Source organism: Pinus tabuliformis, chromosome 8 (assembly GCF_031772625.1).
Source record: "Pinus tabuliformis cultivar Carrire ecotype Pingquan chromosome 8, CPIR1, whole genome shotgun sequence".
Classification (NCBI taxonomy): domain Eukaryota; kingdom Viridiplantae; phylum Streptophyta; class Pinopsida; order Pinales; family Pinaceae; genus Pinus; species Pinus tabuliformis.
Window position 1 is genome coordinate 220,015,552 of NC_142294.1, and position 14,820 is coordinate 220,030,371.

The 14,820-nt window shown below is 38.9% G+C and overlaps 1 protein-coding gene across 7 annotated transcripts in view; it reads right to left on the reverse strand.

Annotated features, from left to right (window-relative positions):
• Window positions 1-4,453: 4,453 nt before the first annotated feature.
• Window positions 4,454-14,820, reverse strand: part of LOC149234940 (histone-lysine N-methyltransferase ASHH3-like) — a 343,338-nt gene continuing 332,971 nt past the window's right edge. For 6 of the 7 annotated variants that reach the window (XR_016246143.1, XR_016246139.1, XR_016246137.1 and 3 more), the window contains 2 exons: window positions 5,326-5,420; window positions 4,454-4,907 (listed from right to left, as the gene is read on the reverse strand). Coding sequence is in view for 1 of the 7 variants with exons in the window: in XM_089372008.1 (XP_089228134.1) it covers window positions 5,369-5,420 (52 nt within the window). In the remaining 6 variants the exon portion in view is untranslated. The remainder of the gene's footprint in view (window positions 4,908-5,325; window positions 5,421-14,820) is intronic. The other variant, XR_016246140.1, reaches the window with a different exon arrangement.

The following is a 14,820-nucleotide window of genomic DNA, read 5'->3' on the forward strand; positions in this document are numbered from 1 at the left end:
ACCCTATGTGGACCCAATGGACACATGTGGATTCAAATGGGAAAAATGATGAATGGGGTCAAAATGAGAAAAAAGGGGCGATGTATATGGTGTTGAGAAGCAAGACCATGCAACCAAAATGGATTTCTCATGTAGTGCCAACCCTAAAGCTAGTGGCCAGTAAAGGAGATCCCATGGGACTAGGATACAAGGCTAAACACCAAATCGGGCAGGGAAGACAAAAGCACAAACCTAGCCCACTCTTTCTGCCGAATCCCCCACCAATTCATGCCCAAAAGTGTCCATGAAAAGTAAACAAAATTACTCAACTAAACCAATGAAAGGTCATACCTTTGGGGTCGAGAGGCCCACCTTCAAACATACATTCATAATAGATGGGCGAGGGACCACATGGTTGGCTCAGGTGGCGGAGAAAATGGCACATCGAGCTATCTGGTGGCTGCAAGGGGCTATTGGCTATTGGCTGAGGACCATCTAGGAGAAAAAAATTCTCCTATATACACTACCCACAGGTGGTGGGTAACAAGTTTGAAGAAGCTAGTTTTGTTCAAGCTTAAGATCAGTCATCTTGGAGTAGCAAGAGTTATTGGTAGAGGTAGATTGGTCAGCTGCAGATGCAAGCATCCTAAAGTTGCAGAAGTACTTGTGAGTAGTAGAAGAGGTGGTAAAGGACTTGCCAAGTTTTCAAGGTACATCGACTGAAAGCACTGAGTCGAGATATCCTTCAACAAGTCGAGTATACTTTGTTCAAGGGCAGTTTGATAGTCATAAGTTGTTGACATCAAGCCCTAGTGTATCTTGTATCAGGGCTAACTGTAAGGGCCATGATACTTGGTACGAGAGCCCTATGTTTGTTGTATTAAAGTTTGTAATATAAGAAGTTTTGGGTTGAATAATTCCCTATGTACTAAGTTGATTCACTATTGTTACACTTCCACTATGCAAAGTACTGTAGGTTGAGGGTATTTTTGTGTCTTTTAGACATAGACCTGATTCTAAAGTGCCAAGGAAAAATCAACAAGCCTTTCCCCCATTGCAAGCATGGCTATGACTAGGTATCTTATGTATAAGAAGAGGCTAAACAACATGGCAAACGAGAGGTTTCCTAAAACTGCTTCTAGCTCTAGCGAAAACCACCTTTGGCTCAAATGGAGATGGCATAAGGATGCCTAGTCTTGTCTATACCATTGGGGTATAAAAGGGGAGATCATTTTTTAGAATAAAGATAATATTGTGTTTGTTTGTTTGGTAATGTGAGCCTTAAGATGACTGACATGCCTAACTTGTGGCTTGAGTAGCCACAATCCCATGGGTGTCTAAGCTGTCAAAATCACTCGAAGATTGCACCCAACCCGAGCCATGCCAACCCTTAGCATCGCTAGATTTTTGTCCACGGGATTTTGAACTAGTGACCTTTTCACCATGAAGTGCCTTAACAGAACACCCTATCACCATCTATTCTATGCGCCGTGGGATTAGAATAAAGATAATATTAAAAATATATTACATCAAAATTTAATGAGAAATTATGGGGTGATAAAGAGTTGGAGGGAACATGAAACTACGATGTTAAAAGGAGGTGATGAACACAATCTCGAAATCAAAGTATCTCTTTCTGTTAACTAGTGTAAAGAAGAAAATAAGCATTGCTAAATAAGAACAAATTCTCGTGAGCTTCATAGTGAAACTAAGTGTTAGTCAGTTCCCGAAACACCATGGGATGAAAGCGTCTACCACCTTTGTGACACTAAGAGAGTCGAAGATGAAAACAACTTTATCTTAGATTGTCTAGCTTATACAAAGATTAGATCTAAATTAAAAATATTTGTCAACTACCAACTTTCTTGACCTTTTAACTCAACAAAACTATAGTGATCTCGAAATGCTCCTCTTAATGATTTTTGAGCATAGAAATAAAATTCAAATAATTTCAAGTAATCTCTTACCTTCTTAAGGTTTGATAGACCATATTTTGTCTTAGTGGATGTTAAAACACCATCATCAATAACATAATAGAGCTAAATATAGTAATAATCATTAAGCTTAATAATAGGTCAAAGGGTAGATACCACTTCACCTTCTGGCCACTTAATGCATATATGTTAATTTTAGATAACAATGGTATCTTCTATGCTTTAGCACAATTTACTTCAATGATCCTTATTAGCGCAATGACAATTTCCAATTATATATTCAGTAGCAATCACATTAACTTAAACACATTGATAGTAAATGCAAATAGAACATAAAAACATGTGCAAAAGACAAGCTAAGACAAAAGGATACAAGATATGGCAGATGCTAGGGACAAACCCCAATGTGGGGAACCCTTTGATCAAATCTTCTTATTATTCTTCAATAGTTCAACAGAGAGAGACAGTACAAATATCAAATTAACTTGCCCAAAACATACATGTCAAATCAGCAGTCAATAGTAGTGAACTACAGCCCTAACTAGTGTGAAAATTTCTAAACTGAAATTCTGCTGCAGCAACTGATTTATGTCACCTACTTAGTCTTCACAATAAGTTATTTACAAAATCCCTTAAGCAAATATTAAAATAAATTCTACTGTATTTATCACATAATTACACAAAGAAAATACACACACAAGAACCAATCACATCAACACAGTTATTTTTTGACAATTGTCCCTGGAAAAACCCAATGCGAGAAAACTAGTGTAGCAAATGAGGGTTTTATTAATCTTCAGCAACAATCGTGTTTACAAGGAATGATTTTATAGAGAAACTGAAAGAAAACACCTGAGACTTTCCCCTTTATGACACTTTGGAGACCATTCTCTCACTCCTGCATCACCTCTGTGTGGCTCTGAGTGGCGTTGCATCCCTCTGCGTCAGCCTGCGTGAGGGTTATGTCTCTCCTCTGGACTGCTCTCTCTCTGCGCAGTCTCTCACAATCCCTGCGTCACCTCCTCCTCTGTCATGTACTGCTGCTAATGCCCTCCTCTTCCTCCACCCTGCAACTCTCCCTCTAAAATCGATCTCCTTCTCTTGAGAATCAATTTCCATTGAGATACTGAATATCTGCCGGTGTGTCTCCAAATGATCCTAAAGTCTTCTCTTATACTTTTCTTGTTGATGAATCAACGGCTGAGATTAAGTCTCTAATCAACGGCTAAGATTAAGATAGACTTGATTCTCGCCTCTTAGACGTATCTCACCCTTATCTTTACTAAGACCCATTAATATTTTTATTTTCCTAAGTTTAGACTTAGGAACCCATTTAAAATATTAATTATTTTAATAACTCCTCATCCGGGTGGAATTTCTCAAAACGATTTCTGGGTCTTGGAGATCTCATGTGCCTTAGCCTCTCCTCCAAATTTCAAGGCTAGAGCACATACAATGCTACCAAAAATCAACTAGAAAATCAATGGTGGTAAAAGCAACCCCAAAATGTCCTCCAAGCAGCTCGGTCAATAGTAGAAGAATTCAACCTTCCAAGAGGGTCAAATTCAGCGAAAAAACAGTGCGGTCAACCCAGTCAAACACTATTGTAATATCTGTGGTCAAAGTCTGAAGTCAAACCATTCAAACTATCCCAATCACCTCGAAAACCGTGCCAATTAATGTGGCCTTCAAAAACCAAAATTCTGCCCACAAGCACAAAGTCAATGCTGGTCAAAATGGTCCAAGTCAACGTTGCCATGTTCCTTGAAATTTTTGGCCTCCAAAACAGTGCAAAAATTTGGCCTCCTACCACACGTGCGAAGAAGAGAGAGGCTTTCATTGAGCTATATGAACCAATCAAGAGAAGAGAGATGATGTGTTGTGATGAGATGATGTCCAAATGAGGAGAGAGGTCAACCCTATTTATACATTTCGTTGAGGGTGAGGAGACACATCTATTGGGCTTCATGAGCCTACATTTGACTAAGGCCAACTGTGACAATTTGTGCATGAGAGAGAATAAATTCAAAATTCCATTTCTGCTTGTCATAATGAGATGATCTTTATATCAAAATTGGACCTCTCGAAAAGAGGAATCCAATGCAATAATCATTTCCATCATATGAGTTGTCCTAAGGTGGAATTTGGCCCTAGTTGCCAATTTTAACAATATATCATCACAAGATTCATTGTAACATCATCAACTTATTATAAGCATTTATTACTAAACATATCTATAGATACTTGCAAACACCAGAAGCTTCAGAGCATATTCAATGGGAACCTAGAATTTCCTGGAGAAAAAGCTAGCTTTCTTCCTTTGAAATTTCACCCTTTGTACAGGGACTTGTGTACATTTCCATCTAATCACATCATTCAATTTTTTTATGACTACTAGTTACCCTACAATAAACTAATTAATACTTCGAATTTTTCTCAATATGTTACTTATTTCTCCATTTGCTACAACAATATAATTCTGCTTCTAAATCATGTTACTCACCCTCTATCACCAGCTTATAATAACAATAATAATAATCTATTTTTAAGGTTATGGCCAAGCCAGACACCAAACTGGTGTATGAGACCTCCTTGTTTGTGGGACAAGTGACCTACCTCTGCATAGTGATTTTGACTGCTAAAGTCTATGGAAGTGTACATACTCTACCCGCTCTGGATTCGAATCTGACCTGTTATGAGGAAGCACATGTTCTTAACCATTAGGCCCACTCATAGATGAAAGAACACCCAAAGAAAAGAATAGTCTGACAAATGGGCATAAAACAGTGACAAGTGCAATTTATAATAAGATATCCTTGACCATCCACCACTGTATGAAATTATCATTATCATGTCATACTCAGCATTAGGGGACTTGAAAGGAAGCTTGGTTGAGCGCACACAAACTTCAGCTTGTTAAAGACGATCTGCCCTCTTTTCCAAAGTACTTTTGAAGAGTCCACTTTAACAGTGTAAATTGTCCACATCATGCATCTGCAAAATTGCAAAATCAAAAAATAAGTAAAGAATGAATTGTGTAAGGTTTTTGGTTATATACAAGTTCTTGTTGCAAAAGCTGTTAAATGGGGACTTATGATGCGGAGACAAGTCATTCTTTACTCAAAAGCATGTTAAAAACATGACAGTAAACCATTATACCTGGCTGAATTGAAGGGTGCATGTTTCTATAAACCTCTTGATTATCATTACAAGAGTATCAGATGTGCAATGTATCATTAACCAACCAATGCTGAAAACCAGTATAGTGTATGCAACAGAGTCTAGGTGCAACGAAGACTGAATCCCACCCAGCTTGTCAACAAGTTTTTAAGGCCGGAAAAATATCAATCTAAAATGCAACCAATCAAACTCTAGATTTTATTTATAAAAGCATAATCCAGAGGCATCTTACCATTATCAATAGCAAAGTGAACATGATAAGGGACATCATGCTCTCACATTCCAATTATGCAGTTTAGATAATCTGCTATCCTTTGCTTGTTATTGCTGCATACAATAAGCACCAAATAAGTATGATGCATATGAAAGCTCACATTAGTCATGTGAAAATAGCAGAGTAGAATCAAAATGAGATCAGATGCGCTTACACGTTAATATTTTTCCTTTAGTTGCATATATAACTGCGATTATTATCTATGTTAGCAAGGATGACTGTTGAAGAATTACTTATTCCCATAAATAGTTTGAGGGATAATTGCACCAAGAGGTGCATTTTACAGCCCAGGTCGAATAGATGGCTGGTACTTTGAGTGTGCATGGCTTCATTTATGCCTTCATGTGCATATTGCTTCAAGTGTGTAAGGGAAACATTGAATATAATATTCTATATCGTACTGTTTAAATCATAAACATAAATGGTGGTTTCAGCTGGCTGGTACTTTGAGTGTGCATGCCTTCATTTATGCCTTCGTGTGCGTATTGCTTCAAGTGTGTAAGGGAAACATTAAATATAATATTCTATATCGTAGTGTTTAAATCACAAACATAAATGGTGTTATCAGATCTGTCTTAGCCTGGGTTTTTATCCTTCTTGGTGCTTAACAGGTTTAAGGTTAAGATGGATGCATGTTAGTTCATATGCAGACTGGAATTTTATAAAATCAATCCCTTCAAAAGAACTCAAGCATATTTATAGAAATGGACACCACTTAAAAGATAAGTAACAGGACACAACCCCCAGAGGTACCATGTCTATATCCTGCATGTCAGACATGTGCCACACTAGATCATGTATTCAGCACATGTCCTAAAACAGGACATGTGCAAAGGCATCTGTTCTATTGTGCCACATGTCTAACATGCAGGATACAAACACATGTTTTAGTGTGTCCCAACATGCCTGCCGAAAAGGAGATTCACTAGGGCTCTAAAAGCTTTTTCACTTTATTTTTGTCACTTTCAACCGCAGGGTAGAAGCTCTCATGGCGTGTTATTGTTCTGTTGAAGGGTAAAATTCAGATTTGAAGGAATTCCAAGTGCTTTGATGGTGGATTAGCAAACCATAATTGTTTCCTTTTCCAATTTTTTTATTTTTATTTTTATTTTTTTCTAATTTGTTCCACAGAAATCATGGATTAATCCACAAGGGCAGCTGGTAAAGGTCAAAGGAAAAGAAGGAATGCCACTGTTGATGTTGTGCCACACCCCACCTTAAGTTCACATCTCTCTACTAGTGTTCCATCTACTACAAGTGGCGCTTTGAGTGCAGCTTCCAATGCTGAGAAAAACTCTGTTGTAGCAAGACAGCATGCTCAGGAAAAGAAATGTCTGCTGTAGAAGTATGTAAAAAGATGGCAAGGGTCCAAGGAAAAGTTTATCGGGGGAGGAAATGTTCTTTGGACATGTAATTTCTGCAACACTCTATATGAGAAAACCTACTACTGAGTTAAGGGCCATTTGCTATCCCTTGACTGTGGACTTGGAGAAAGTAAAGCAGTGAATGCTACCAAATGAAAAGAAATGGAAAGAGAGGATAATAATGGCTTGGGAAAAGTGGTAACAAGTAGGAAAACAAAAATGAGGATCCTCTTCAATTCCTAGGGAAGCTATCTAGTGGATTTGGGAGTGGGATTGCAATTCAGCCATCAAGAAAGAGGCCTTCTCCTAGTGTTGGTCTAATGGACAAAATCATTCAACAAAAGAGGTGAGAGGAGGTTGAGCATACCATTGGGTTCTTTTTCTATATCAACTTCATTTTATTTAATGCTTCATTGTCTCCTTTGTTTATTGAGATTTGTCAAGCTCTAGTTGAACAAGCTCCAACCAGGTATATGCTTCCTATTTTAGAGAAGCTTAAAACTGAATTGTTGGTTAAGGAAAAGAAGGAAGTGGATAAAATCCTAGACCCTATTAAACCATCATAGCCCTCCTCCAGTGTTAGTATTATCTCTGACAGATGGATGTAGCACACCATCCATTCATCAATTTTATGGTATCTTCCCTGAAAGCACTGAAGTAGTGGATGGTCTTGGAAAATACCTAAGTTTCCAGGAAATGTGGGTTCATCGAGAGTATATACTATATTATAGTTTACGAAATTCAAATTATGAAGTTTCAATTTTGAAATCTTCCAATTTACAACATGAAAATAAAACATTGAGCATTCACATTGAAATTTCAAATTTAATATCAAGCAAAGAGATATGAATCATGATAATAGATATATATTATATTCTAGGACTCCACTGTCATACTACATTCAAAATTTGCTTTAAGACATTTCCACACATAAAATAGAAAATTCCAAAACAAAGTGAAATGACACAGTTAACACCGATCATTCAACGAATTCAAATTTATTATTATTAAAAAGATAGAAGATGATTACAAATTGAGGGATTCCCTTCACTTTATACCTCCCTAGGTGCCCCTTGGTGAATGGGCATGATCTTTGATCATGACCTTTGCCTAATAACTACTTAACTAATTAATTTTTGTATAACATTGCCTTCCTCCCAAAAAATGCTTTTTCCTCAAAGCATACGTAACAACGGATGTTGTTGACGAAATGCTTCAGTCTCCCAAGAAGCTTCTTCTTTTGGTAAGTCCTTCCACTTGATAAAGTATTCCTTGATTACACAAAATCAAAGCTTCTTTTCTCTGGTGGATATGATACCTTCTGGTTCTAAAATGACCCTTCCTTCATCATCCAAGGGTGGAAGCGTTGTTTGTGTTGATTGATGGTCGCCCAGTGCCCTTTTAAGGCAGCATACATGGAAAACGTTGTGAACACGGCTTTTATCCTGAAGGCTTAAACTATATGCAACTTGGATGATCTTTTTGTTGATCTGGTATGGTCCATAGAACTTTGGTGCCAATTTATTTTTTCCTTTTTGTCGTAATCTGATGAGTGTTGAAAAGAACTCTTCTTCCTTTACACCTTGGAATCTTTGAAAGAATGCATCCTTAAATTTTCTCCAATTGATGGCGGTGATTGTTGTCTTCTTCCACCACATATACCAATTATATGCTTCTTCCATTTTCATGGAAGCATGCCTAATCTTTTCGTCATCATTGTCGATGTCGTAAATCTCGAAGTATTCTTTTGCTTTATTCGGCCACGCAACGCTGCATTTTCCGCTACCATCGAATTTGGGCAGCTCGATTTATGCCTTTCACTGATACGTCGCTAATGGTGGAGCGAAAAGAGGGTATTGATTGGCGAATGAATTCCAGAGTTGCTTATTTGAAAAAGTCGCGTTACTATTTCCTTGATGGTGTGTGGATGATTTTTTTGGAGACGACTCTTTTTCATGAGAATCTGTTGAGTTTGTTGAATCTAATGAATTGTGTTGTTGATTACCTCCATCATCCTGGAGTAGTTGTTCAGGTGTAACCTTCATCCTTTCACACAAAGTGTTCAGCGACGTCATTGTCTGATTATAATATACTTCGGATTTGATAAAGTTCTACCCGAGCTATTGTTCTATTCGACTTGTCGTATCCTGTAGCTTCTTGATATCGTCGGAATGTCCGATAACCTTACTCTCAAAATCGACTAATTTTTGGTTGAAATCAATGTTGCACGAAGCGGGAGCGAAGCGGAAGCGCGGAAGCGTCATTTTCCAAAAATCTAGGAAGCGAAGCGTCCGCGGAAGCGTCTGCTATATATATATATATATTTTTATATTTTTTTGCATTTATACTCAAAACAAACATCCCAAATACCAAATTAATTGTAGAAGACATGAAAACATGCATATTTTTGCATAAATCAAGATAGATATGGCATCCATGATTCCATTGTAGTTACTAGTATGTACAACAATCATCTATATTCTAGCTATTACAAACATACATCAAATTTTTAAGCATTACATGAATTTAGCAATTCAATTGTAAAATTAAATGGGAAAATTTTGATTTAAGCATTACATAATATCATCGAAACTCTGAAGTGCCTTGATCGAATTTCTATGTATGTGATGAAAAGTCCTTATCCTTGTAATATCATTGTTATGCATCAAGATTTTGACAGTGAAACCTTCTCACCGAACCCTTATCATTGAGACTGTGTTAGGTACCAAGATCTTCTTATTGTGATGAAAACTTTCTCACTGTTGTGATACCAAATTTGTATCACTGTAGTTATACCAAAATCTATTGATGACTGTTCTTACTGTTGAGGCACCAAGACTGTGGTAGCACAAAACCTTTAATCTGCATTACCTTACTGTGGTACCCAAATTTTATTTCAGAGATAATTCGAGTTTCTGTGACTGCATCACTGCACTGAAGTGTGATCACTGTAATATCACCGAAGTGTGATCACTGTAATAGCATCGAAATCAAGGTAGCATCGAAACTGTGATAGGAATAACATTGAGTCACTGTAATACATAACAGAACTGTCTCCATTGCAATCCGCATTCATTGTGATACATAACAAAATTGAACCCAATCTTCAACGCAATCTTCTATGAGATCCGAGATAGTAATCTCAGTCATATCACCGAAACTGCTCTCTAAAATCCTTACCCGAATCCCAGGAAGCGCATTAAAATTTTGGAATCGCGCTTCGGAAAAAATGGAATCGCGCTTCCTAGGACGCTTCCGGAACGCTTCCGTACGGGACGCGATTCCAGCCTAGGATCCGGGGGGGGGCGCTTCCTGCAACACTGGTTGAAATCATTCGGAGTGGCTAGTAATCCTATTCTCCAGATCAATTAGTTTTTTGTTGAAATCAACCATTGTCATTGACGACATTGAACGGGTTTGTGGGGGTGTATATTTGTCCGTCAGCTTAACCTTGTTTTAATTTGAAATATTTTTTACTTTATATATATATATATATATATATATATATATAATAATAATAATAATAATAATAATAATTTTTTTAAAATTATATACTTATAAATTATATAATTAGTTTAAATAAATTATATAGTTATAAACTATATAAAAATAAATTAAAGTTTAAATATATTCACTATATAATAGGATGGCATACTATTTGAATGAGCATACAGATTGAATGAAGAGATATGGTCAACACCAAAGGAGGTGACGTTTTGTCTGGATAGAAGGTGGTAGATCAGGGCCACAAATTCACTGTGCAGTGTTACAAACAAGGCGACAGGTAGAACGACAAGGTGGACGTGGAATGGCGGTGGGACATAGTGATGGAGGGCGATAGGCAAAACCGCAGGATGGACGTGGAATGGTGGTGGGACGGAATGATGGAGGACGACGCTAAGACTGGGGCAGAACATCAGAATGTTGTTGCGGTGGATCACAGCAGAGAAGGATGGAAGATGATTGACACGGGTCAGACTGCTTGGTCGTTCGAACTGGCGTGGCAGAATAGGAACAGTGGCACAGTCGGACGGTGGAAGAATAGGGTGCAGTAGCATGACAATGGAGTCAAAAGAATGAAGGAGACCGAATGAAAAAGGGACGGGCAGAGAACTCCAGGGAGAATTGACCCCTCTGATACTAGATGGCACAATTAACACCGATTATTCAACGAAATCATATTTATTATTATTAAAAAGATAGAAGATGATTACAAATTGAGGGAGGCCCTTGGCTTTATACCGCCCTGGTTGCCTCTTGGTGAATCGACATGATCAAAGCCCTTTGCCTAATAACTACTTAACTAACTAATTACTGAACAATGAACAAGTCTCAAGAAAATTGATTTGGCTTCCTCAAGCCATGTCATCACTCATCAACATCCATGTCATCATGATCAACATCACTAAGCTCATTAGTCAACAGGCCCTTCGCATACTCGTTTTCAGGGAACCACACACCCTTTTATGGGGTGCCAAGTACCCGTCAAAGAAAAAACTCTTTTTTAATTTTCAGAGTATCGGGTTCTCCATACGCAAACCAGGTTCGGAAGGGTCCGTTGAGAAGAATGTGAAGCGGTTTCTGGTGCTTAGGAGCGTGAATCGGGTACGGGTATGAGAACCCCACCCCTAGGTTTAAGTACCTCTGCTTCACAGGAAAATACAATGATGTACAATATATGGGTGAGTTGTTCAATAAAGATATTGAAGATGAAAGTGTTGATTCTTGGGTGCAAATTATTACCGATAATGTACCTATTTGTTATGGTGCTGGCATGATTGTGGAAACTAAATATAAAGAGACATTTTAGATGCCTTGAATTGTTCATTCTCTGAATTTAGCACTTGAATTTATCACATTGCACTTGACATAGATGGGAAGTCTTATTGATGATGCACGCCATATCTACAATTTTGTACAAAAACATATCAATACCCTCACATCTATAAAGAGTAGAAATGTCTATCATTATTGAAGATTGTAAATACTTGGTTTTCCTCTTCATTCATCATACTTAAGAGGTTGAAGGAGGTCAAGACCACTATTGGGGCTTGTTACCCACCAAAATGGGTGACCCCATAGGAGAAATTTATCTTCTAGATCTCTCTTTAGCCAACACCCAACAGCCCTTGATAGCCACCAGTGTAGTCAATGCATTGTGCTACTTAACCTCCACTCCTTGCACTAGTCATATGTCCCCTCACCCATCTATCGAGAGCATCTGTTCGAAGGTGGGCAATCCGACCCAAAAGGTATGCTTTTCATTGTGCAATCAGGTCCTTATGCTTGTTTTTCCTTGGGCACGGATTATTGGGTGACTTGGAAGAAGGAAGGGTTTTGACCATAGTTTTGTTCCCTCACCTTAAATGGGGGGTTAATCCTCAATCTTAGTCTCGTGGGATCTCCCCTATTGACCTATGGTTTCAGGAAGGGCACTACTTGGAAACCCCGCTTTTGGTGGCATGGTCCTGTTTTCCTGATCCACATTTTTCACTCCCCTTTGCACACTACAAGTCTTATTTCATCATTTTCCCTCTCCGGGACCACACAACCACTGGGTCCACAAGGCACTGGCACACCCCCTCCCCTTGTCCACGTGTTTGGGTCGGGCCTGGAAATGTTGCCATGGAGGTTGATGCCGTTAAAAGAAAGTTAAAAGCATATCATGGCCACAAGCAAGAAACAAAATAAAAAATATTATAAAATTCAAAAGATGGTCGAGACATTAATATACCACATGGAAAAAAGCCAAGCATGAGCTCTACCCCTCACTATGGCCATCACCCTAGTTCCTAAAGCCCCATGAGTGCCCCTACATCATTAATGAACCCATGCACATCCTGATTCCCAACCCCAAGTTGGGTGTGAAAATTTCATCTATCGCAGCAATTGGAAATTATTTTTCTAATTGTTAATTTATTTAACAATTTATCTGTTGTCTGCTATAGCAAATATCAAATAATTCACACTGTGATTTTCACAAATAAATACTGCGAAAAAAAAATAGTGTTGGAAACTGAGAAAATATAGCACACACATAAAAATGACATCGTTATTTTTAGACAAAAGTCCCCGTAAAAAACCCAACATGGGAGAACTAGTGCAACAACTGAGGGTTTTTATTATTATGCAGCAGTGAGAAATTCCAAGTACAATAATCTGGATGCCGAATACTCGTTATCTTGTAGAGGAAATAATGGAAAAAATAACTAAAGGGAAATTACCCTCACTCCAGGCAATTCTGACATTAGACTACCTCTGAAAAGCAAGCCATCCAATTAGGCCTATGCAGGCTCTGCATCAATCTGATGCTACCTGCTGCAACTGTTGCCCGAATTGACTGCTAATCTAGTCGTCCTGCCTAATGCTAGCTGGGAAAATGCTTCTCCGACACTCTGGAACCTCTGCCCGACCACTGGAGCTGAAAACATCTTCCTTCCCAGCAAATCAAACTGCCTTCTTGAGGCTCTGCGTAGCCTCCTTGGAGAAATCTCAGCCTCTCTGCAAATGTACTCACTGGATCTGGAAAAATTCCTCCAGCCTCACTATCTCTGCTTCCTCACTGAAGCTCAAACTTCTGGCAATTGACTGTTGCTACTCTAGAAAATCGAATTCTCCAAGCCTCTCTAGTGTGTTCTCCAAGTGCCCATTGACTTCTTATAATCCTCTGTTGGGGCACCAACGACCAAGATTAAAACTTAATCAAGGGCTAGGATCATCTTTAAGTCGATCTGTGTGAGTTTCTAGACTATTCTCACCTTGACTTAATTACTTTTGATTAATTAACTAGTTTTCCTAAGTTTAGACATAGGAAACATTAAAAAATAGGTTAATAAAATAATTATGTCATCTCTAGGTAGAATTTCCAGAAACGATTTATGGGTTGATCTCATGTATTCTAGCCTCTCCACCAAATTTCATGGCTAGAACACATTCGATGCTACAAAAACTAATACTCTCTTAGCGAGGACTATTTTCTAGTGTTGCACACCCTGCCACCATACTCTGTCTCTGTATCATCTCCTGTCATGCTGTTGTTGCCCACCAACATTTCATAACTCTGATGTTGCATCTGTGCTGCTGCTGACACTACCATATTGCTGCTAGTTGTGCATCTGCACTACAACTCCCTCTCATTTGTTGTTGCTGCAATTGCAACTACTACAACTGAGAAGCATCTGAAATATCGAATCAACTGTGCTCAATGTGATGCCTCTGACTCCTGAGTCTCTGACTGCTACTAGCTACTACACTGTCACTGAAGAATCTATGCTGCTGCCAACTTTACATTAAGCCACCTGCTCTGTTGTCAACATTGCACTGCACTCCTCAGCATCTGATTGCTACTAGTCTACAACCTTCACTTTGGTACTAACTGCATCAATTGCCACTGATCCATCCTGCTACTGAATACTATGGGTCCCCATAGCTAGGTAATTATCCATGAGGTGGACTCCTCAAGGACCCTGCCCATTCTCTGTAGCTCTCTAGGGCTACAACACCAAATCACCCCACCTCAGTCCTGGAGGTATATCTGCGAACGTAACAAACTCTTCCGCTAGCTTAGAGAAAAGCTTGTTTATTTCCGCAGATGCTGCCTGCTGGTCTTGCTTCTCTTGCATGCCTTCTTCCTGAGAGGACACTGTGTGCTGTAGTGATTGAACTCACCACACTTGACCTTTGACAGGTCCTTTTTCTTCTTCTTCTGCTCCTCCTGCCCTTGACTAGGACCCTTTGATGCTAGGGCCACATTCTCCTCCTCCTTCACACCCTTTGATCCTCTACTACTGCCATTGATAGAGCTCTTAAGCCAAGCTCGCCTCATTTCCTCCTGCTGCAAATCAGCCCACATCCTCTACCATCTAGGTAGCGTCTCTCTGCCCAATATACATTGGATGAAGACTTGCCAATCCTCTGAGACATTGTTTAGTGCCAACTGTACTAGCTCTGATGGTTGAGGCGTTGCCCCAATAGCTAAAAGTTGATCTCGGACCTCCTGAATCTTGGTGAGGAAGAGATCTATGCCTTCTCCCTTCTGCATCTTGATGCATCTGAGCTTTTCTTCCAAGAACATCTTCCACTGCTCGGA